Source organism: Cantharellus anzutake (assembly GCF_015039405.1).
Source record: "Cantharellus anzutake strain C23 chromosome Unknown EI90scaffold_45, whole genome shotgun sequence".
Classification (NCBI taxonomy): Eukaryota; Fungi; Basidiomycota; class Agaricomycetes; order Cantharellales; family Hydnaceae; genus Cantharellus; species Cantharellus anzutake.
This window is the reverse complement of record NW_024066995.1, coordinates 218,342-238,688: the sequence shown is the minus strand read 5'-3', so window position 1 is coordinate 238,688 and position 20,347 is coordinate 218,342. Positions and strand designations below refer to the sequence as shown.

Sequence of the window (20,347 nt, the reverse complement as noted above, 5' to 3'; positions counted from 1 at the left end):
CTCACCGAAGATATCGGGACGGGTGCCATCGGGAATTGCTATTGACGCTTGTTGACAGCGAAAGGGACCGGACTTTGCCAGCTAATTCAAACTCCAAACGCGCCATAGGTGAATCGACGTCGACGACTCCTAAGCGCCCCTCGACTCTTGGTCCCCATTTCGCCATTGAATAAGACTCTGTCGTCACCTGATCTACTGCTAGACACGCTCACGTACCCCGATCATACTTTGAACGCATGGGTTTTGACCTTGACCAATGCATCGCCCAGTTACTTCGAAAGCAAGTCCTCCACGAAACGCTCATAAAAGAAATATGCGAAAAGACAAAGGAGGTGTTAATGCGCGAAAGCAATGTCGTTCATGTTCAGTCTCCTGTTACTGTTGTCGGTGATATACATGGGTGAGTTTAACGATGTGCTTCCTCCTGTGCCCATAGATACGCTCTAACCCCAAGATCCTTGAACCAAAGGCAGTTTTATGATTTAATTGAAATATTTCGGATAGGGGGGTTTGTCCCAGACACCAACTACTTGTTTCTTGGTATGTTTTTCACTCCATACTTTTCGGTCATTCAACGCACTGACCATATTTACGGAGGGGACTACGTGGATCGTGGCTTATTCAGCGTCGAAACTATATCCTTATTAACTTGTCTTAAACTAAGATACCCGACCGAGTCCAACTGATACGAGGGAACCATGAATCAAGGGCGGTCACGCAGGTAGGGGTGCCTTCAGAACGCTGCGATTGTGCAGAGTGCTGAGAAATCCAATTGCAGTCTTACGGATTCTACACGGAATGTGTACGGAAGTATGGTTCGGCGTCTGTGTGGACGTACTTTACAGACATGTTCGATTTCCTGACATTATCCGTGGTCATCGAAGACCGGATATTCTGTGTGCATGGAGGTGATGTCGGACCATTGGGGGATCTGAACAGCATCCTCTGACCACTTCGCAGGTCTATCACCCTCAATACATTCGATAGATCAGATCAAAGTTGTGGATCGGTTTCGAGGTATGCTATGGTGTGTTGTCGTGTAACAGAAGCCTGACGAAAGGGCAACAAGAAATACCCCACGAGGGGCCGATGGCTGACCTCGTATGGTCTGACCCGGATCCTGATAAAGAGGATTTTGCCATATCCCCAAGGTATGTTTATTGGCGTGCCGTACCCACACAGATTTCCGCACTTTTTTTAATCCTAGAGGGGCGGGCTACACATTTGGGTCGGGCGTTGTGCGGAAATTTCTCGAAATCAATCACATGAATCATATCCTCCGGGCACACCAGCTATGTATGGAAGGATTTAGTGTCCTGTTTGATAATAGGCTATCCACGGTATGGTCGGCGCCAAATTACTGCTATAGATGCGGAAATTCAGCGAGCATACTGGAGATTGGCCCGGAGGAATCGGTTCATTTTAATGTATTTGAGGCTGCGCCCGAAAATCAAGTAGATGGACCGAGTAATCAACCACTACCCACTGCTCCCATCAAGGTGATGATATATCCTTGTTACTTCATATTTACCTTATGCTCATGTACGTATGATACTTCCATGCAGATGCCCGAGTACTTTCTGTAGCATTGTATCATCTCATTATACACTCATGACATTGTTCTCTTTTACTCAATCGATGATCTCATCAAGTGCGGCCCAGACATTACCACCACATCTTCATGATGACCCTTGGTCTGGAACAACCATCCCTCATGATGGCGTTCATTTCTGCAGAAAGGGCCGTGTGACATTCCAATACATAACGGCCGGCGCGGGCAAGCTGGATTCACTGTGTTGCATGCCAAATGAACATTCATGAAGCCCATTGTAACCCGTCGTACTTCTCTCCATCCTGGTCAACGCCAGAAATACAATCTTGAATCACTGCAACAAAGATGGAGAATGATTCAGCATCCTCTTTCTCGGTTTCAGTCAACTTGTTTGGATCCAATTGACCCGCATCCCCTAACCCCAGTAAATGCCTCATTCGGGCATTTCTTTCGTTGGGAGACATACTATCCAACACTCGAAGAAGGCCATGCAAACGCTCGTTGGAAGCTAGTGCGTCTCTAACTGCATTGGATGTGGCTAGCACCAATGTCAATGTTGACATGAATTATTCATTGTGTACTTGACGTACCGATCGCTTCAAATTGAGATAGTTTTAGTGGTTGAGGGTCATTCCCTGATAGGGGATCCTGAAATGAAGGCGCCTCAGGAACAAAGGGCCATCTCAGTGAAGACAATGGTTTTAGCGGCACGTCCGCGGCTTGGTCTGGGAGTCGCAGACTTGAAGATCTAGCAACATCAGTCGAAGATGCTGATCGACATGCAGGCCGGTGATCTTTGAAACAAGCTAGAGAACAACTAAACAGCCTCATTGATGACACCGAGCATGATGGCGAAAGTTTTACAGACTATTTCAATTGGCAATCTGGGCATGAGTACTTTGAACTGTCTCGCCTGCAGACGCCACACAAAGGAGCCATTTCAACTCAGAATACAGGGATGATCTATGGCCCGTGCTTTGTCCAGGGCTGATGTGAAGATATAACCTCGCATTCCATGTTTCCTAAGTTGGCCGTCATCAACATGCTGAAACTTGCTTCCGTTCACTCAATGCGCCAATAATATGATGGTGCTGGACAACCATCCCGCTTTATAAACACTCTAACTACAGCCATAGCCCCTCTCGTGTTGAACGCCGTTGCTCTCGTAAGAGAGGGCTTTATTCGCTGTGGTGGGCATGTCAGACGCGTCTAGCGACAGACCAGGCAGGTAAGCGCCGTATAATCCATAGGTTTTAGCGCCGGCTTCATCTTACAGCGCCCCATGACGCCACAGTTCGCTCTCCGACTACGATGACTACGCTTCTTCTGTAGCTTCCAGCGCGTCCACTCATTCGTTCAACGACGGGGGCCCTCGCTCCAACTTTGGGGGATTCTCCTTTATCTTCAAGCACGACAGTAAACACCATCCGTATAATGTCACAGATGCACCCTATCCTTTGTGCTACGATCGTTTCATTCTCGATTGGTGAGGGTGCACCTTGTGGGCGAAGTGTCTTACTGATGAGTGGCACAAGTGATGTCTTCAATGTCATCCAGCAGCACTGGGCGACTGGGCGGCTCGGCTACGGTGATAGACCGGGATCTAACCCCGTCCGCTTGCTTGATATCGGTTGCGGTATGTATGTGAATCGCCTCGAGGAAGTCAAGCCCTCTTATTTTCATCTTCCAGGAACCGGAAGTAAGTGAGGCCGCGATTTCCCCCAACAACAATGTCTCCTCATACAGATGAATAGTATGGATAATCGAGGCAGCAAAGAGGTGGCCAGAGACGAGCTTCGTTGGCTTCGATCTCTGCCCTACCAGCCGGATGTTGAATTGCTTGATGACCCCATCGGTTCGCGTATCTCCTGGGTACTTGGGAATTTGTGCGTCAATTCTGTACCTATGCACCGATTGGTTCTGATCCTCGTGCCGAAGTTTGAAGACACCTTGGCCATTTGAAAACGGCGAATTTGATCATATCGTTATCCGATTTATTGCCAAAGGCGTTCCAGAACTGTCGTGGGATGCTTTCTTTCAGGTACCCGTTTTCTATCCGATCGGGAAGCTTTGGGATTCATTTGAGACACAGGAAGTGAGCCGGGTTCTCGCACCAAGTGGAATTGTGGAATATGTGGAGGAGGGTCGGTGTTGCTTTCCGCCCCGCGCCACCAACGCTGACTTCCTGTAGACGTAATATTCCCCCGCATCCCGAGTTTGGAACCGCTTACCTCAGACTCTTCGTCGGATCGTAGCTCACGTAGTGATGTCAGTAGGGCCCACAGTCCTCTTCATTGACCCCTCCTCCACAATCCCCGCCTTCTTACGAAGAAGATACAGAGTATGACGAAGACAATCTTGAATCTCTCTTTAAGGAGGTTTACTTGGAGAGGTATAATCTTCTAATTCAGTGAATCGTGCGGTACTCACTGCGGTCAACACATTAGGAACATAAGCCTTATCCCCACAAGGATAATTCCGTATTACCTGAATATTTATTTCCAATACACCACCATCCCGGCTCGAATCTATGTACCATTCCCCGACATCTATTCATCCCTTCCTGCTCCCAACCTATCCCAATCTTCGAAACAAACGTGCGATCCAGTACATCGGATTCCTGAGGGAGAGTATTCGTCAGATCTAAGAGCCTATCCAGTTACATCTTCGCAGTTGAGCCCCCCCACAGATCAATCAGCTGTCCCTTTGTTCGACGCCACCCCTGGCTATCCATCAAAGAGCGAGAGCCAACCCCAGTCAAGGAAGCTAGGCCCTCTGCGGAACAGGGAGGCTGGTGATGAAGCTGTAAACCACACCGAACGGAAGTCGCTAGATCCTGTGACGGATATGCCAAACAATCTACAAAATACACCACCACTGTTCATGGACTACGGAGAACTTGCATTTAATTTATTCACATCAGCAATGGGTGGGTATCCTAAATGAAAATGCGAAGGAAGAAGAGCAATTAATTAGAACTTCAGGTGTACTTGCCGTCAGGGAGGCAATGTGGGAGCGCGTTCTGGCCAGGAAAGGCTATCTAGCCTTGGGTCGAAATCACGCGATGTCCAAGAGGCGCGTGAAGCGTTCGAGGGATCACTGGATATTTTTGTTGCGTAAGCTTGGCGATTTTGCCGGGTTGTTACCCTTGGGACCCTACCTAATCTACATTCCTCAAGTCGACTCTCGAAGTCCCTCGCACATTCACTTGAATATCCTTTCTTGGATGGTGCTTTACGGAGTGTTCTTGGTGACGGAAAACAGGTCTCGGAAAGAGTGGGACCCACTCCGGAGTCAAGAGATCCCCCTCGTTCCGATAGCTTTGACAAGGAACTTCTTTCGCAGATATCATCGACGGTCCTCTCAGCTATCCTGCAGCAAGAAGCTTCGCCGCTAGCCGATATTCATGCACCTGCACCCACCTCTTCTGCCTCAGAAAAGGAGAGGGAGAGAGCTCATTCATCCCAGCCAACATCCCCTAGCATCTCACCAGATTACCTCCCTGGGCAGCGCAATCACTCTTCGAATGATACTGTACCTCCGCCATCCCTCGCGGCATCAATGCCAGGACCTTGGAGCAGGGTGATCGCCGTGTCCCCTCTACCGACAGACAAAGCGTCACGAGTGATCCGCTTTTTCTTTGCCGAAAAGGCAGCCACCCCGGATGCCCAACCTGTTCCGGGCCGTTACCAAACATCTTCTTCGTCTCAACCTCCTGAATCTTGATCGGGTTGCACTGGCTGTATCCCGAACTTAGCCTCCTAACTATCATTATTCGCCGATCTAGTACGCTTATCATAAGTCCCTGTGGCCCATTAAACCTGCCATATTGTTTTTGTGATGAACTTCTTGTAGCGTTCCAATTTCCTCTTTCTTTTAGCCACAGATACAGCAAGTATAGCGACAATTCACGTTTCTTCATTAGCAAGCCTACGCATTGCCTACTCTCACTCCCCTAATGATACCCATCCATGGATACTGCGACATTGTCTTGATATTCATTCATCCATGCCCTAGTCTTTTACTTACCGAGTCTGCAACCCCCTGACAATGTACTGAGTTGCTGACCTCATCGGGTAGTCTCTTCCATTGTATCTACCCATCGCTCTCTTGGCCAAACACTATCTTCTTCGAGTACATCTAGCTCTTCCGAAGGTGTTCTCTATACGTGACTACTAATCTTGCCCATCAGTTATGATGGTTCTGTGATAACGATTAGGGGTTTATGGAATGCTCTACCTCAGCAGTGTGATAGCAGGTTTAAAATTTAACGAAGGACTGTCTGCCATTGTACAAACGCCCCGCATCCATTCCCTCCACAAACTCCGAGCGCCGCTTGTTAACTCAGACTTTGACTTCTTCAAAGTCATCCCGCCGCACTGACTCATTCCTCTCCCGTTCGCCTGCCGGCCCTTGACTCCTGGGCTGTGGACTGTGCTCCATAGGCCCAGGATTCGTCTTGTCATCCAAAACCGGTGCTTGGTCGATACTATAATACGGAAAAGAATACCCCGAAGGCTGAGTAGGTTGCTGAATGAGGTATGAAGGCAAAGAGGTCTGCATTTGAGGGTCGAAATTAGAGACAATGACCGTCGCTGGGGGTGCGGTCACTGTGAGGGACTGGGAAGACCATAAGTGATTCGAATGCTAAATGAGAGATTGCTCACTCCATATGAGCTCAGTAGGTTAGGGGCGCGCACGCTCCATATAGGCCTGAAATTGTTCTCTGTGGGGGCAGCTGCATCCGCTTCGTTCCATTGGCGAGCCATAGCTTTAGCTTTTTTGGTACCCTTTGGAAAAAGGCATGGTATCTTTAGCAAAAGTGGGAAACGGACGGGGATGTAGCTGGTGACTGACGTAACATTTCCATGCAACCAGTGGCCCCCAGAAGACCAAGACGGTGGCGACCAGAATACCAATAGTGATTCCCCTCACTTCCCAACGATACTTCCATACTCTATCGTCATCATCAAAACGGTAACGGAAATCTTCATTGTCCAATGTGGCCCGAATACCCTAGGTGTAATCATATCCCAGAAGACGCCGTAAAGCGCTGCAGGCAGTACAACCATTGCACTGCGGAAACAAACATTTCTCAGTCAAGGCAAAGAACGGGTCGCGAGCCTTACGTAAACGCAATGCCAAACCAAATACGCTCAAAGATTGGCTTGCTGGACCTGAGGAATAATTTGTTCGTCTCGCGAACTCGATACTCCCAGGTTTCTTGCGCCACTATCCCATTCAGCTCGAATGGTAGGGGCGGCATGTCAAGTGTCCGCCCAAGCCTCTGACGCGCAAGTTCCCCATGTCAAAAGCAAGCTTCAACAGCAACTGCGGGACATACGATTGTTATTAAGTTGTCTGTGCTCTTGAAAACACTGGTGGTGGTCATGATGGTGCCAAGGGCAGAGAATGTACGAAGGACTGATCAAAAAAAGAGGCGCTGGAAATAAGATCGAACGCTGCACGGCAAATGAAAGAGTCAAGACATCATAACGAACGGCCCCAGGGACGTCCTCTTACCAGCGCCAAACGAAGAAAATAAGGTGCTGGAACCGGCCAGCAAGGAGAAAGGAAAGAAGGGAATCAAAAAAGCAAGGATAGCACAAGGGGGATCATTCTCTCGTGGCGAGCGCTTTCTATGTCTGGGAGGTCGATAGTTGGCATCGAAACTTTCCGTAACAACCGCGGTGATCCAGCGATCATTATGATTGATGGTTCAGGACCGTAGGGATTCCTCCAAGTGATGTGGGGGTGGTGATTTAACGTCCGAATGTTCTTTCTTCATCGGAAGAAGTAGACCCAGAACCTTGAACCAAGACGCCGAGGGTGGGAACACAACCTGTCCTCATATTTGGCTTTAAAGTTTTACAGTCCGAATTCAATTTCACGCGAGCGTTGAGGTTGTGATCCGATGGCACCACGGCCGGTGTGCATCAGAATGCTATACAAACAGATCATATCGCCGCGCAACACATCACGCCGAAACACAATATTCCATTCTTATCTCTTTGAGCGCTTGGACGACACTGAGAAACCGTGAAAACCAGCTCCGTCCGAATCCGAGTCCTGCATTACTCTAGGCCGTTTCCTGGTGGTGGCGCGAGTTGACCGGGTCGTTACCTGACTCGCAGCAGGGTCTTCACTAGGAGCTTGGCTAGCACTTCTCGTAACCCGCATCGACGGCACTGGCGGTGCTTTTGGAGGTGAAGCTGCAGGAGGCCGTTTTGCGGTTGGAGCACTAGACTTAATGGTCTGACTTTGAAGCGACTCGTTTAAATCACTGACGTCAGGTCCAATAGCATCCAGAACATCACCGAAGTCTTCGAGCTCGTCTTCGTCGTCCGCGGCAGGCGGCGGTTTCCGTCGGGCTCGGCCCGAACTGCGCAGAGTGCCAGGGAGTCTGGTGTCTACGTCGGAAAAGTTCAAATCAGAATCATTTGGTTCGTACTCCTTCGGGGCTTGTTTGGCCCGTGCGCCACCCTTGCCTGTTAGGCGCTTGGGCAAGGATACGTCAGAGTGGTTTTCTGCGTCGCTCGCAGAATCCTCCACACGCAAAGGACGACGGGGGCCCTGGGGACGGGAAACGCCACTACGACCCCGCCTTGCTTGAGGTCTCAATGGTGGATAGCTCTCTTCTAATGGAGCTATTGGAGACTTCTCTTTCTCCCAATACCCTTGAACAGGAATGAGATGCGACACAGCCTAAACAGGGCGTCAATCTTGCCTTTTCCTTGACCATAGTCCATTGTTTTGTCTGGAACGATCTCCACCATCGCGGCCCGTCGCGGTGGAACTTTCTGTGGCTCAGCTATTAGACAAAACGTAGAATAAGGCAAGAGAGACCGAACCTTTTTAAATTTCTTGAAGTTCGGCATGTTATTTTCAAGACTTGGGACAGTAGGTTGCTTCCCACCATCCTTCCGGAACAAATCGTCACTTTCGATAACAACCATGAAGTTTCCGTGCACATTGAAATCCTTTTCCATTTCTTCAAAAGCCTCAAGTTCCTCGCGTCGGCGTCTCTCTCTCTCGATATTGACTTCATCGCCGTTTCTCGGTTTCGATATTCGGAGGTTATTGAATTCCCGATCGAACTCGTCTTCGGTGCGTTTTCCCCTCTTCGTCGTAGCCATGGCATGTAGGAATTGTGAATCAGTGTCCACGCCGTTCTCAGCCGCGCCACCTCGTGTTTTCTTGGTAGTTTGGGATTCATCCCTGACAGCTACCGTTTGGTGAGATGACATGGCTGCATCCTTTGGTCCGACAAGTTCCGGCTCCACCATAGCTTGACGTTTCCTGGGTCTCGAGCCCATAACATTTGCATCCTGCATGTCTGTGTCACCTTTGTCAGATGCCTTGCGCTTTCCGCGACTTTTGGATTCTGACTCCTGAGCATGCCCGGAGGCTGAAAATAATTCCTGAGGCATCAACTGTGAGTCACTTTGACTTCCAGGCAGTGGAGTGAAACTCGGTTGTGCGGAGGACATGTGTTCCATCCCAGTAGATGCAGCTCCTGAGTTGGGCTCGTTATCATCGATGTCCGGTAGTGGATCGCCTGGCTGAGAATCGAAGAGATTCGATTCGAAATCACGTTGAAATTTCTTGTAGGATGGTTCTGCAACCGTAGAAGTAGCCATAGCCTGCTCTTCGCCTATTCCAAATAGGTCCATGAACGCCGCCGGCTGCTTGATCGCAGCTTTACGTTTGGGTCGCTGAAGATGAGAAGAGGGCTCTATTTCCTTCACTTGTTGGGTTGGGGGCTAGGTGGAGGTGAAGTAGAAATTTCTATCTTTGGACTTTCCTCGATAATAGTGCTGTCGTCATCTAACCCAAAGAGGGCTGCACCTAGGGGAGCTACGGTACGGTTCCTTCTTCTAGGCGGCTTAAAGAGTATAATAGTATCAACAACAATAGCAAAGACAACTGGAGGAAGGGAATTTACCAAAAGTCGCGACAGAGTATCGCCAGAGGCTTCTTGAATGGCAGATTGTCCAGGGACTTCGGTGATTTTGTCCACGCTCGAAGATGCATGGGAGAGGTCCAGAGGGGACGGCCCTGCTGGAGTGGGGGAATCTTGTCCAGCATTGGAGGGGATGGGCCGCTTTGGGGGAACCGAATCTACCACGGGGGGCGTGTAGGAGGATGCATATTGCATGGGTAGACGGGCGTCCTCCTGTTCGGGAGCTTCAAAATCGATGGAGCAGTCAATGTATGCAATGTCGCTCTTCAAGATAGCCAAAATAACATCCGTATCGTACACAAATTGCATATCCATCCTAAGCACACATGGCGCTAGTTATTGAGGAACCAAACATGATGGGAATGGGACTCACATCTTAGCGCCCTCCAGGTACAGATATCTCCAATCTTCATAAGTCTCCAGGACCTCTTTTTGCAGCCCCACTAAAACAACAAGAGGCGAGCCGGAGTCATTCCCCCCGGATTTCCTTTTCGTAGTTTTTTGGATAATTTGGGCCCATTTTTCAGCGGAGGGGATGGCTTTGTCCGAAGAGATGCTGTACGAATGGACGTTCCCACCGCCAATTTTGATTAGTGTTTCAAATGTTTTATCCACCTGGTGACCAGCCTTAATGCACAGACAGTAATACGCACGGAGTCTTACCGTTATGCCATGATAGACGACAAAGAAGGTCATTTGCTTGAACATCTTAACGCGCTTCTCTTTCCATACCCACAGCTCAGGGTTCGGGCCGTCAGGAAGGTAGTCCTGCTCATTCGGTGGGTCGTATTTCTCCTCATAATTCCTACTACCACGGGGTAGCTCTCCCTTTCGAACGAAGGCTTCGAGCCACGAGACTTTGATGAAATGAGTTTGAGACTCTGCTAGAAGCCCACAGACCCATTGCAGCGAGGGCTTTTCTTTGAAGGAAGTATCGATATTTAACCCCTTTCTTCTCTGTTTAGTTCGAGGCTCCAGGGAGAGGGCGCCGGACACGTCAGGGAAGCGGTCTATGATGTAATGGGTTGTGAACTCGGACCAACTTCGAGCTACGCGAACACCAAATTTTGTGGCTCGTTGGGATAAATCTTGAGCGGCGTCCCTTGAAACAGATGAAGCGGCAATGAAGGCATGTATCGGAAGATTTCTGATTCTTGGGGACTGTAAGACAAGGATGAGTGAAATACCAGCACCCTTACGAGATGACCATCCCCTTTTCGAGTTTGTCTCCATCGGCCAATAAATATTCCTTAGGATGATCGGGGTCTTCTTCTATGGGAGCACCATCCCTCAAAGGCACTACCTTATTCTTAGCCTCGCTCTTGCGATATGTAAGCGCAGAGTCGGAACCGAGACTTTCCTTGAGGCAAAATATGCGCATAAGTTTGAGCTCGAGCTAAAACGAAACGAAATATACCGCCGGAGCAAGGAGAACCCTTCTCCGTCAGACACGTCAAGGAACGCCACTCACGGGTAGTTCGGAAACAATGAAGAACCCTTCCGTCCTAGATATTACTTTGCTCTTCGTAAAGAGTTTGTTGTCAGGATCACCGGGCCCTCTTCTCCTCCCGTAGGCATACTCGACTCCAGGTAACAATAATTTTTCCTCTGTAAAATGTTTGAACCAACTGGGCGAATTAGTGCAAATCATCCCGGCACCGGATTATGCGTGCGCACTAGTATCTTCGCCATCTGCATCGTCGAAAGCAGCACGCAATATCCACATGATCCTGTTAGCTATTCCAGAAGTCTTCTCTGTATGGCATGTAGGTAGGGCTGAGTTGCGTGAAACACGAATATCGCGTGACACATGGAAGCTCACGTGTTGGTGTTGGTGCACCTAATTAACTGAGCTTGCGTCGCTTGAGAGATTAATTATAGATGCAAAGTACTACTTATACTCGAGTGCTGTCAGTATCTACACATTATTATTGCAGTTGCACCAAGGGCGAACCCGGGGGGCCTCTCCCCAAGGATCATGTTTATGTTCGCCTCGTTTCTGGTTTCTCGCCTTCGCTTTTGGTTGTCCATTCTCATGCTCATATATAAACTTTGCCCAAACTTTTCTTTTTCTCCCTCAGTGCACATTGACTGGACTGAGGTAGCTTGGTATTTTTAGAAAGTTATCTTGTACTGTTTCATGTGCCGAGACCTACATCTTGATCCGATAGCAGGGACGGTGCCCAAACTCAAGTGATAATTATTGCCAACAACAGCAACGAGAATACATTCCAATGCAACCAGTCCGTTCACCAAGTTAGGCCTAGTTCTACGGCAGAAAACACAATTCCATTCCTGAACCGGTGCCCAAAGTCACTTAGTCGCGGTTCACGTTATTGAGCACGCGGAGGATATAGAGGAAGAGGTTGATAAAGTCAAGGTAGAGGGAGATTGCACCCATTATGTACTCATCAGGGCTGAGCCGCTTCGTGATAACATATGTATCATAAACAACATAACCACTGAAGAGTAGGGCTCCGCATATGGAGTAGATCCTGCCGAATAACGGTGTTAGTGGTCAGCCGATACCAAAAGGGACTATGGCTCACAAATCTGCTGTTTGATTGAATGGGAGGAACAGCGATACGAGCCCAGAGAATATCATCACCAGGAGCCCCGCAAACAAGAATGGGCCTGTTGCACGAAATTGTGTAAGAATGTTTGTCAACGGTCAAGGGATAGCTTCTTACCCATCCCACTGAAATCGTACTTGGATTGGATTGTAAATAGGGTCAATCCAAGGAAGACACCAAGCGTAATAAGTCTAGATTCGTTTGTGTGTGAGGCAGAGGTTACGAAGGAGAAAACTACATCACTCACAGGGCTTGAAGGACAATTACAGTGTCGAAGAACGAAATTGCCACTCCGATAGCAAACGATTCGAGTAAGGTAAACGTTCCCAAAAGAATGTAGTTCGTTGCTGTGGGTAGAAGGACATTTGGGCACTAGTTTGGGCAGAAGGGATGGTTGAACTCACGGTGGCTGTGTCTCTTGTACCATAGGAACCCAAGGTTAATCAAAGTGGCAAAGAGAGGCACATAAAATGCCCAAGGACTGCAACAAAGTGGTTACTGCTGAACGAAAGGCTATTGACTCCCTCCGACTCACTTGGCCTGAACCCATTCAATGGTACCGCGGCTTTGAGAGAGTGCGCCCGCAACGATGCAGGTTCCCAGCTACAGGCCATATCAGTAATGGACTCCAGAAGAAACATAACATCACCTACAATCTGCACGAAGAGGATACTGTATACCTGGATGGGATTGTCAGTCAGGGGGCGCTGCGGACCAGGGCTTGCGCGCATACCTTTTGAATGAAGGCTGAAGGTGGTGCATAAGCGTAGATGCCCAGACAAAGTTCGATCGAATGTACGTACCATTTTTGATCTCAGGGGAGGAGTCCCAGACACTGACGCCATAATCAAAGTCAGCTACCCCACCACCCTGCGCATAATAGGCGTTTGGATTGGATGACGAAGCAAGTGCGGGGTCCAAAAGTGGTTCAGTGGTCTCATTGGCAGCGCCGTACTTCTTGTTGGGGTTTGGTGCTGAGTATGAAGGGGGGCTACTGGATAGTTCGACATGGTGACTACTGATGGGTGATGAGGTTCTGGAAGTCTCGTGACGTATCCCGTGATTGCGTGAGAGTACTAGTGGTCACTCCGGGACCGAAACGGGTTGGACACTTCTATGAAGCAGAGTCTCATCAATGCCATGGCTGGCCCCTCGTCGGGAAAGGCTGGACTCGCAAGGGATCAATCTGAGAGTATGTCTTGTTCCGGAATCCCTCTCGTCTGTGTGACATTGACGCGATCCAGTCAATCGTATAATCGCTGAGGCTTCGAAGAATTCAAGATTCTTTCAAGTGACGTTTACTGGTACTTATCGCCCGAGTATAGGATTCTGAAGTTGAGCCTCAGGAGGCCAAACGGAAGGATGGAATGTTGACTGAAAAAATTGGGAAGCTGCTTGCGGAACGGGACAGCGTGATGAGCATTATGGACATTCGTAAGATTGTTCTGCTTTCGAATCGGAAATGTGATAGGTCTAACCGACCATTCAGGTAATGCAGAGTCCACTGTGGACAAAATGGTGAGGGGCGGGCACATAGTTCATATCAAGTCTCCATCCGGCTTACAGGGCTTAGATATCTGCCATGGAGGCAACAAGGGATGTGTCAAAAATAATATGCCATGTTGACCTCGATGCATTCTATGCTAGTGTGGAAAGTCTGGATGACCCAAGCCTAGGCTAGTTCCAGTGTCAGAATCTTCGTCATGCACAGAATTTAACATTCGGCCGTGACAGTGGGGAAAGCATTCGGCGTCAGCCAAGGCGTGCTTACGACTGCCAGCTATGAGGCTCGAAAATATGGATGTAGGTCAGGCATGGCCAGTAAGTGCCAAACTTCGTGGCGATTTCATTCCGAATTATTGTAATTGAAAGCCCGCATCTTTACCAGCATTCGTCGCAAAGAAACTTTGCCCACACCTCATCATTGTCCCCTCGCATTTCGAGAGATACGCCCAGAAAGCACGTTCACTTTTCTTATCGATATTTTCTCGTCCTTACCTGTGACACTTACGCAGTCAAAAGAAGTCATGGATGTTTTGGGGAAGTATGATCCAGACATGTGTATTATGGGTAAGCATCCTATTCGAATCCCCCATGATACGGAACTCATCGTGGCACAGGTGCTGATGAAGCGTACCTAACGTCAGTCTTGATTTCTCAACCACTTGCCCACCGATATATTTTCGGTCATTAGGCTCAATGATTACTGCGATCTTCATAACATGACGCCGGAAGAATGTGTGGAACAAATGCGAGCCGACGTTCACCGTGAAACTCAGCTTACTTGCAGTGCAGGTATCGCGGCAAACCGCATGCTCGCGAAAGTAAGCATGACAACTATAATCATTACAAGTATCCGCGCTTTCAACACGATTTGCAGATATGCTCGGATCGCAACAAGCCCAACGGACAATTCACACTCCCAAGGAATGCAGACGACATCATCAAATTCATGCATGACCTGCCCATGCGGAAGGTACATACTGGCCAACCTTAATATTACTCTATCAATGCGATTTTCCCTGCAGATACCCGGCATTGGGCGAGTGACAGAGCGGATCTTAACCTCTCTGGGAATTAATACTTGTGGGGATGTTTGCAAGCATCGAGCGATGCTCCTTAGTATGGACAAGCACCTCCCAGGGGGGATATCGTATCTATTGAATGCACACTTGGGTATCGGCTCCAATATCGTAGAGCCACCAGTCAGAGAAGACCGCAAGAGTGTAGGAGTTGAAAGGTGGGGGATTCAGGCAGGCAACATTCAGGAACAATGCAATAATTACAAATTGATAGGACTTTTAGCCCGGATGCCGACAAGGACGCTTTATTAGCTAAGCTGGAGGGCATAGCAGAGGACCTAGAGGAAGATTTGGCTCGAACTGGATGGGCAGGGCGGACGGTCACGCTGAAATACAAGTTGGACACCTTTCAGAGTACAGCGTCCCTTTGTCCAGTCATGGTGGTACCTGATGCATTAAAATTCATTTAGCATTTACACGCGCGAAATCGCTGTCTCGGTTCATCACATCAAAAGCCGATATCTTCGCCGCTGGGAAAGAACTATTTTTGAAGGAGTTCCCGTCCATATCAAAGCTACGTCTGATTGGCCTACGCCTCACAATGCTCAAGGATCTCCGGCTTCACGAAGGTGTGATAGACAAGGTTGCTCTTCTGCTTTGAAATTGGTTCTTTTAGAATAATCCAAGTTCACCGATGCCGTAGTTTCTAGTGTCTAGTCCAAACTTCAAAAAGCGGAAACGGTTGAGTGATGGGAGTGGCGCGGAGCCGACGAACCATGGTTTCGCAGCAGAGGCCACGTTGGCGAGCAACTTTGAGGCTGACACGTCAGCGATGGAAGACGATTGCATAGGCTGGGAACTTGGGAATGCCCCTGAGGGGCCTTCTAGATGGGATCGGCGTAAGCGAGAGGAAGAAGCTTTACTTTTCTCAAAGACGGGGGGAACGCAGCTTATTTCTCACACCAATCCTGGCGCTGACGCGGCTACGGAGAGGCCTCTGATGCTGAATTCAATCGGCGACAGTGATATTGCAGAAGGAAACGAGCCCATCTCCCTGACACGACTTCGCGACGCAGTCAGAGGTAACTATGATGGGGGATTGGCCAAATTCCAACCCTCTACCACTGCTCAACCTCAAGCATTGACATCTCCAAACGCCCGGAACAAGCGCAATCGTACCCAAACCGTGGATCATTCCGAGGCCCCTCGCAGTCCGCTGCAGTGTCCCATCTGCAGTAAGGAGCTTGTGGTCGACAATGACGAGCTCAATGCGCACATAGATTACTGCTTAAGCCGTGGCACGATCATGGAGGCAGCATCTGGGAGATGAACAGTGACATTCAAAGCTATTTGCAACTCCATAGATCGATTGCACAATATTCCCCTGATTCCCCTAATTCAGAATTGGAAAATGTAGAATTATTTTGGGCTTCGTCTGTATGCGCAATATTTATTGCTTATCTATGAACTGGCCGTTTCCAATTTCCACAAACGTATGTACCGATGTGTGAGCTCAAGATCCCCCTTACAAGGTGCGTTTGGATGAACCTTCTTGCAATATGAAGTGTAGAAGACAGGAATGGCGCCATTCCTATCGAGGCTAATGTGGCCGAAGCCCATGAACGTCAAAATTAGCTATTCGGTTGTTGGTGGGCGCACGGCTACCACGCTGGGGTTACGAGTAATGACCTTACAAAAAGCTGGAAGAATAAAAGATGCGCATTGTCTTAGCAGTCACTGTAGTGGTCACAAAGCAAGTGGGACGTTCGGCTGCAGAAGCACAATGAACGTGTGTCCTGATAAAAGCGAGTATTCTGGACCACTGCTATGAAATAGGATAGTTTACAGCTTCTAGAGCGCCACTAACCGCATCGACCGCATTCACGATAGATCGTTTGTTGAACACGGGAGAAGTTTTCTAATACAGAAGAATCCCTGATACGATTGATTGGTGATTGTGCAGGGGGACTCAAGCCCACCCTGCAAGAGTAGCAACATACGCCACCCCAAGCTTAGAGAACTCCAGCATGTGATCGAAGCTGAATTCTGGAGAGATGTCCAGCCGGCTAAGGGGAAAAAGCCCGTTATTTTGGTACGGCGGATTATTCAGGAAATGCGTACTCGTTCGTGGAGTGGATATTCTTGTTCGAATCTTCGAATGCTGATTCGATACCGAATGCCGAGGGGATACCAGCCTTATTCCAGCTGGCATGATCAGAGCAGGCATACCCACATTTAGTCTCGACCCAAGGGATATCTAGATACGTATCAATGAGGTCTTCAATCAACGAGGTGAGTCTGACATGAGGCAAAAAACCGTGTCAAGATCCCAAGGGTTTGAATTAATAAACGCGTTTGGCTCGCTCACTTGGGATTAACAAAGTCCGTAATGACGCCCACTACTTCCTTGGTCCCTTGTTTTACCCAAGCAGTCATGTCAAACTGAATGATGTGAGTACTTTGCATTCCGAGTAGCTTGCATTAGTGAAGCGGAATCCATACCTGCAGCTGACTCTTGACCTTCGCCCCTTGCGACACGTAATCGTTCACTACCGCTTGAGAGCCAAGAAGCCCACCTTCCTCCTGCAAGGCAAGGGATACCCGAATGCTTGGTAACAACAAGGTATAACCACGAATTCACTTACGGCGGAATAGAAATGCCATTCCACGTCATGGATAGGGGTAAAATTTGCGGCTAACAATACCCTGTAAGTCTCCAAAATCGTAACTGTGCCAGACCCTGCGGAAATATCGATTTGAAATTCATTGTGGCGGCATCGGCGGACACTGACCATCATCATCAGCGCCAGGGGCTGGTAAGAACGGAAGGAAATTTGTGCTGGAAGCGGTTAGTTTCTACAGCAACAATTCGGATGTGAACGGATCACCTATCCTGGTGTGCGCTAATGATGACGGAGCCAGTATCTTTTGACATGGATGTCCCCCTTATCCTGACGATCTGAGGGCCTACAATCGTAAGAAGGCTCAGAGCGATGCAATCCGCGCTCTTACGATCGAATTTTGGCCCCAGGGATGCTCAAACTCGTTGACAGTGATGCGAGTTTGCAGTTCATCCGAAGCCGTCTTCGAGGTAACCTTTCGAATTCCTGAGTACAGCATTGTATGAGAAAGGAGTTGATGTTACCTCATTGATCTTGGATAACAGCCATAGCTGGCTTTCGCGGCCCGTCAGGGAGCGGTAATCTAGCGGCGTGATCAACATTTGCTGCATTCAGTGCTGGAAGGGACACAAACATCGCGTCCTAAAACTTGTGAACTTCCTCAAATTAGCCCTCGGGCCCTTGGTCGATAGTAACTTGATAGTGGACTTGATCCGCTTCGACGCATTGTAGGTGGCAACTGGAATTCACATTGAGGTTTGGTCAAAAGCACCACAATATCATTCCTACTCTCTACACCAGCAGCGGACTGCTCAAGGTCCCCCGGAGCATAGTCTGGAGAATCAGTTCTAGAATCTGAGTTTAGGGAAACGCTGAAATGTCATTAAGAGATCCTCACATGTCGAAGAAGTTGACGGAGCTTGCTTTCGCAATGATCTACAAAAAAAAACGATTAAAACGAGCCGTATGTAAGTCAAACGCGATCCTTGCCTTTTCTCGCTCAGTTACCCACACTGGCTCCTCGTTGGGAGCAAATTGAACGAGTCGCTTCGCGTCAAGATCAAGATTGAAGCCTTGACATATGAAGTAATAGGGGAACAAAGGGAGAGCATCCCAATGCGATTCACACGCGACGGAGGCGGTCAGACGAGCGATTGGACAACACGCGTCGCGCATGCCACTCACCTTCGGGGACGGCCTTGAGTAATTCCTCCTGAGCTACGTACTTGAGCGCAAGCTGGGGATCATATGATACTGACGCAGATAAAACAAAGCTGGCACTCGCCAAGGCCAGAAGCGATTTTAACATCGTTGTTGGTAACAGTGTCAACAAGCGCCTAGCCGGCCGGAAGCAAATCTTGAATTCAAACTGCTGAGTCCATGGCAGGCGTTCCCAAACCCTCGCTTGTGGTGTGTATCTTTAACCAATACTCGGCAAAAAGGAAGACGCTGACACAGCTATCGCGCCATGGTGTGTAGCGCCTTATTGTGGGAGCGGGTAAGGCGGCACCTACGCCCCCAGTTGGCCCGGCGCTTGGTGCGAAAGGTGTAAAATCCATGGATTTCTGCAAGGAGTTTAACGCTCGTACGGCACACATCTCCCCCGGAACGCCGATCCCAACCACGATAATTGTTCAACCTGACCGCACGTTTGCGTTCGTGACAAAAACTCCAACGACGTCGTACCTGCTAAAGAAGGTCACTGGGATTGAGAAGGGACCTGCACATCCAAGCCAGATCCTCGCTACCATCAGTCTCAAGCATGTGTATGAAATTGCAAAAATAAAGCAGACTGATGCACACTTGAGCCAACTCCCACTGGAAAGCATTGCACGAATGATTATTGGGACCGCAAAAGCGCTCGGGATACAGGTGATTCCTTGAACATGCGCCTATTCCTCTCTTTGACCCGATAATACCATTTGCGTGTGAGTAGCACGTGTACCATGGATCCCAATTAAAGGGTGCTTAATCAAGATCAATTTTCCTTTTGTAGCGTCCTGTTTCGCGGAAATTGATCGAATGAAGGACAGATGGCCCGCCTTCGTCGTGGGTGACGCGCGGTGCATGCGGGAAACACTGGTGATCACGGGCTTCAGGAGATGTTTGGCGTCTCTTGATGCTCGACAACGGGTGTGATCTAAATGGTTGTGCCGCACCGGAAATGGCACTGTGTGCTATGAAGGAGCTGCTTCAATAATCAGTGACTGCCCAACGTATTGCTTCTGGTCTTGTCTCAATTGAATACATACATTCAGTGATTCTCCACGGCCAGTCTCTTCTTCAACTGAGTATCAGGCAAGAAGATCGTCACACTGTGATGACGCTCGAGCTAGCTGCTGATGCGGCGAAGCGGAGGATGGGAGTCTTTAAGCGGTAGGGATGTCCTAGGATGTTGCCCTCGTGGCCAGAACGGAGCACCAGACGCTTTCTTGGACGATATCAAGTGAGAATATGAAGGGCATTCTGTGATGCGCGGGAAGAGAAAAACAGTGTGAATACAATCCTCATTCTCCACGGACTGCCAGGCGGGGCCCTCACAACATTAATGATAGGGCCTGTGGGATTCGAAACAATCAGAGATGATCACAGACCCACGGGTGTGGTAAGATATTAGCTAGATACCCTTGTAGACAGAACGCCCCTCGTAAGAGCTGCGATCACGGAGTAGGTTGGCCAGAATGATGTTATCATGTGGAGAATACGAGGTCCGAGGCGCAGCCACCTTGAGTATTTCGAATAAGAGAATTGGGGCATCATTAAATGAAAACAAGTAACGCCACGCTTCCTCCTCATGTCGGAGTATATGGGAACTCGTGGTGACCAGAGTTCATAATCAAAGGACCAGCTGCGAATTCCAATTAAGCGAAGGAGAAGACTCTGCTTGCTCAGTAAGATCGGGCCGATTGAGCACTTGTGCACTCGACTTGCTAAATGAGAGCATAATGAACCTCAAGCCATAACATAAGAGGTGGCCAATTCGGAGGGGGCGATCTAGACTAGAGAATGGAATACAGCAATTTTAACACCTTAACCGAGTGGGGGATGGACCAAATGTGGGATACCCCTCTGAGCCAGGAGGATGCTCAATGCGTCTAACTACCATTCACGATGCA

The 20,347-nt window shown here is 48.9% G+C and overlaps 11 protein-coding genes across 11 annotated transcripts; 4 read left to right on the top strand and 7 right to left on the bottom strand.

Moving 5' to 3' along the window:
- Positions 1 to 72: 72 nt before the first annotated feature.
- On the top strand, positions 73 to 2,031 carry EI90DRAFT_3281629 (Metallo-dependent phosphatase-like protein). Its single transcript, XM_039066834.1, has 9 exons — positions 73 to 400; positions 470 to 540; positions 598 to 651; positions 678 to 721; positions 779 to 908; positions 961 to 1,017; positions 1,070 to 1,151; positions 1,208 to 1,499; positions 1,566 to 2,031. The coding sequence occupies exons 1-9, from the start codon at positions 237 to 239 to the stop codon at positions 1,584 to 1,586; spliced, it is 915 nt and encodes a 304-aa protein (XP_038912952.1). The 5' UTR covers positions 73 to 236; the 3' UTR covers positions 1,587 to 2,031.
- EI90DRAFT_2975601 (uncharacterized protein) lies at positions 1,757 to 2,585 on the bottom strand. The gene is made up of 3 exons (XM_039055864.1): positions 2,421 to 2,585; positions 2,143 to 2,369; positions 1,757 to 2,090 (listed from the first exon to the last, which is right to left on the bottom strand). The coding sequence occupies exons 1-3, from the start codon at positions 2,489 to 2,491 to the stop codon at positions 1,816 to 1,818; spliced, it is 573 nt and encodes a 190-aa protein (XP_038912951.1). The 5' UTR covers positions 2,492 to 2,585; the 3' UTR covers positions 1,757 to 1,815.
- EI90DRAFT_3069584 (uncharacterized protein) lies at positions 2,518 to 5,698 on the top strand (the record flags this gene model as incomplete). The annotated part of the gene is made up of 14 exons (XM_039061168.1): positions 2,518 to 2,524; positions 2,756 to 2,780; positions 2,847 to 3,038; positions 3,088 to 3,188; positions 3,307 to 3,350; positions 3,377 to 3,438; positions 3,491 to 3,593; positions 3,645 to 3,696; positions 3,744 to 3,824; positions 3,884 to 3,944; positions 4,000 to 4,481; positions 4,537 to 4,561; positions 4,588 to 4,668; positions 4,732 to 5,698. 14 exons carry the CDS (start codon positions 2,518 to 2,520, stop codon positions 5,276 to 5,278), a joined length of 1,863 nt encoding a protein of 620 aa, XP_038912950.1. The 3' UTR covers positions 5,279 to 5,698.
- A 75-nt stretch (positions 5,699 to 5,773) lies between these two features.
- On the bottom strand, positions 5,774 to 7,175 carry EI90DRAFT_3069576 (uncharacterized protein). The gene is made up of 7 exons (XM_039061167.1): positions 7,076 to 7,175; positions 6,897 to 7,014; positions 6,682 to 6,839; positions 6,595 to 6,628; positions 6,410 to 6,568; positions 6,220 to 6,342; positions 5,774 to 6,172 (listed from the first exon to the last, which is right to left on the bottom strand). The coding sequence occupies exons 2-7, from the start codon at positions 6,942 to 6,944 to the stop codon at positions 5,897 to 5,899; spliced, it is 798 nt and encodes a 265-aa protein (XP_038912949.1). The 5' UTR covers positions 6,945 to 7,014; positions 7,076 to 7,175; the 3' UTR covers positions 5,774 to 5,896.
- Positions 7,176 to 7,280: 105 nt separating this feature from the next.
- Positions 7,281 to 9,372, bottom strand: EI90DRAFT_1902723 (uncharacterized protein). Its single transcript, XM_039052314.1, has 3 exons — positions 8,404 to 9,372; positions 8,280 to 8,352; positions 7,281 to 8,229 (listed from the first exon to the last, which is right to left on the bottom strand). Exons 1-3 carry the CDS (start codon positions 9,223 to 9,225, stop codon positions 7,556 to 7,558), a joined length of 1,569 nt encoding a protein of 522 aa, XP_038912948.1. The 5' UTR covers positions 9,226 to 9,372; the 3' UTR covers positions 7,281 to 7,555.
- EI90DRAFT_1902602 (uncharacterized protein) lies at positions 9,328 to 11,005 on the bottom strand. Its single transcript, XM_039052312.1, has 7 exons — positions 10,987 to 11,005; positions 10,715 to 10,870; positions 10,179 to 10,668; positions 9,889 to 10,130; positions 9,814 to 9,831; positions 9,498 to 9,739; positions 9,328 to 9,437 (listed from the first exon to the last, which is right to left on the bottom strand). The coding sequence occupies exons 2-7, from the start codon at positions 10,723 to 10,725 to the stop codon at positions 9,430 to 9,432; spliced, it is 1,011 nt and encodes a 336-aa protein (XP_038912947.1). The 5' UTR covers positions 10,726 to 10,870; positions 10,987 to 11,005; the 3' UTR covers positions 9,328 to 9,429.
- On the bottom strand, positions 10,819 to 11,368 carry EI90DRAFT_1902683 (uncharacterized protein). Its single transcript, XM_039052313.1, has 4 exons — positions 11,338 to 11,368; positions 11,193 to 11,270; positions 10,933 to 11,123; positions 10,819 to 10,875 (listed from the first exon to the last, which is right to left on the bottom strand). The coding sequence occupies exons 2-3, from the start codon at positions 11,239 to 11,241 to the stop codon at positions 10,969 to 10,971; spliced, it is 204 nt and encodes a 67-aa protein (XP_038912946.1). The 5' UTR covers positions 11,242 to 11,270; positions 11,338 to 11,368; the 3' UTR covers positions 10,819 to 10,875; positions 10,933 to 10,968.
- A 464-nt stretch (positions 11,369 to 11,832) lies between these two features.
- On the bottom strand, positions 11,833 to 13,098 carry EI90DRAFT_3156489 (glutamate binding protein; the record flags this gene model as incomplete). Its single annotated transcript, XM_039066057.1, has 10 exons — positions 11,833 to 12,010; positions 12,065 to 12,149; positions 12,206 to 12,279; positions 12,336 to 12,435; positions 12,493 to 12,569; positions 12,624 to 12,691; positions 12,742 to 12,768; positions 12,822 to 12,835; positions 12,892 to 13,045; positions 13,084 to 13,098. 10 exons carry the CDS (start codon positions 13,096 to 13,098, stop codon positions 11,833 to 11,835), a joined length of 792 nt encoding a protein of 263 aa, XP_038912945.1.
- Positions 13,099 to 13,204: 106 nt separating this feature from the next.
- On the top strand, positions 13,205 to 16,083 carry EI90DRAFT_3281627 (uncharacterized protein; the record flags this gene model as incomplete). The annotated part of the gene is made up of 15 exons (XM_039066833.1): positions 13,205 to 13,280; positions 13,333 to 13,379; positions 13,435 to 13,522; positions 13,578 to 13,606; positions 13,662 to 13,764; positions 13,823 to 13,909; positions 13,977 to 14,047; positions 14,104 to 14,158; positions 14,209 to 14,230; positions 14,283 to 14,412; positions 14,469 to 14,564; positions 14,617 to 14,828; positions 14,885 to 15,024; positions 15,081 to 15,239; positions 15,321 to 16,083. 15 exons carry the CDS (start codon positions 13,205 to 13,207, stop codon positions 15,938 to 15,940), a joined length of 1,935 nt encoding a protein of 644 aa, XP_038912944.1. The 3' UTR covers positions 15,941 to 16,083.
- Positions 16,084 to 16,579: 496 nt separating this feature from the next.
- EI90DRAFT_3228136 (uncharacterized protein) lies at positions 16,580 to 18,540 on the bottom strand (the record flags this gene model as incomplete). Its single annotated transcript, XM_039066490.1, has 14 exons — positions 16,580 to 16,676; positions 16,732 to 16,908; positions 16,979 to 17,052; positions 17,113 to 17,193; positions 17,256 to 17,350; positions 17,403 to 17,449; positions 17,499 to 17,569; positions 17,623 to 17,706; positions 17,756 to 17,814; positions 17,866 to 17,970; positions 18,041 to 18,042; positions 18,130 to 18,167; positions 18,222 to 18,304; positions 18,417 to 18,540. 14 exons carry the CDS (start codon positions 18,538 to 18,540, stop codon positions 16,580 to 16,582), a joined length of 1,137 nt encoding a protein of 378 aa, XP_038912943.1.
- A 119-nt stretch (positions 18,541 to 18,659) lies between these two features.
- Positions 18,660 to 19,419, top strand: EI90DRAFT_3069562 (ribosomal protein L11, RNA binding domain-containing protein). Its single transcript, XM_039061166.1, has one exon. It carries the CDS (start codon positions 18,789 to 18,791, stop codon positions 19,113 to 19,115), a length of 327 nt encoding a protein of 108 aa, XP_038912942.1. The 5' UTR covers positions 18,660 to 18,788; the 3' UTR covers positions 19,116 to 19,419.
- The last annotated feature ends 928 nt before the right edge of the window (positions 19,420 to 20,347 follow it).

What these genes read in the sequence shown, in the direction of transcription:
- EI90DRAFT_1902602 (XM_039052312.1), bottom strand. An exon ending in TCGTCTATCATGGCATAACG is followed by an intron (nt 10,131 to 10,178) that starts GTAAGACTCCGT and finishes GCTGGTCACCAG; the next exon opens with GTGGATAAAACATTTGAAAC.
- EI90DRAFT_3069576 (XM_039061167.1), bottom strand. Translation starts at nt 6,944, where the DNA reads ATGACCACCACCAGTGTTTTCAAGAGCACAGACAACTTAATAACAATC. An exon ending in TGCCTGCAGCGCTTTACGGC is followed by an intron (nt 6,569 to 6,594) that starts GTCTTCTGGGAT and finishes GATTACACCTAG; the next exon opens with GGTATTCGGGCCACATTGGA. An exon ending in ACCTACTGAGCTCATATGGA is followed by an intron (nt 6,173 to 6,219) that starts GTGAGCAATCTC and finishes TGGTCTTCCCAG; the next exon opens with TCCCTCACAGTGACCGCACC.
- EI90DRAFT_1902723 (XM_039052314.1), bottom strand. Translation starts at nt 9,225, where the DNA reads ATGGACCTATTTGGAATAGGCGAAGAGCAGGCTATGGCTACTTCTACG. An exon ending in ACTTCAAGAAATTTAAAAAG is followed by an intron (nt 8,353 to 8,403) that starts GTTCGGTCTCTC and finishes GCTGAGCCACAG; the next exon opens with AAAGTTCCACCGCGACGGGC. An exon ending in GGACTATGGTCAAGGAAAAG is followed by an intron (nt 8,230 to 8,279) that starts GCAAGATTGACG and finishes TTCCTGTTCAAG; the next exon opens with GGTATTGGGAGAAAGAGAAG.
- EI90DRAFT_3281629 (XM_039066834.1), top strand. Translation starts at nt 237, where the DNA reads ATGGGTTTTGACCTTGACCAATGCATCGCCCAGTTACTTCGAAAGCAA. An exon ending in GTTGTCGGTGATATACATGG is followed by an intron (nt 401 to 469) that starts GTGAGTTTAACG and finishes CTTGAACCAAAG; the next exon opens with GCAGTTTTATGATTTAATTG. An exon ending in GATATTCTGTGTGCATGGAG is followed by an intron (nt 909 to 960) that starts GTGATGTCGGAC and finishes ACCACTTCGCAG; the next exon opens with GTCTATCACCCTCAATACAT.
- EI90DRAFT_1902683 (XM_039052313.1), bottom strand. Translation starts at nt 11,241, where the DNA reads ATGTGGATATTGCGTGCTGCTTTCGACGATGCAGATGGCGAAGATACT. An exon ending in TGCAGATGGCGAAGATACTA is followed by an intron (nt 11,124 to 11,192) that starts GTGCGCACGCAT and finishes AACATTTTACAG; the next exon opens with AGGAAAAATTATTGTTACCT.
- EI90DRAFT_2975601 (XM_039055864.1), bottom strand. Translation starts at nt 2,491, where the DNA reads ATGGCTCCTTTGTGTGGCGTCTGCAGGCGAGACAGTTCAAAGTACTCA. An exon ending in CCAGATTGCCAATTGAAATA is followed by an intron (nt 2,370 to 2,420) that starts GTCTGTAAAACT and finishes GAGGCTGTTTAG; the next exon opens with TTGTTCTCTAGCTTGTTTCA. An exon ending in ATCTCAATTTGAAGCGATCG is followed by an intron (nt 2,091 to 2,142) that starts GTACGTCAAGTA and finishes CATTGGTGCTAG; the next exon opens with CCACATCCAATGCAGTTAGA.
- EI90DRAFT_3069562 (XM_039061166.1), top strand. Translation starts at nt 18,789, where the DNA reads ATGGATTTCTGCAAGGAGTTTAACGCTCGTACGGCACACATCTCCCCC.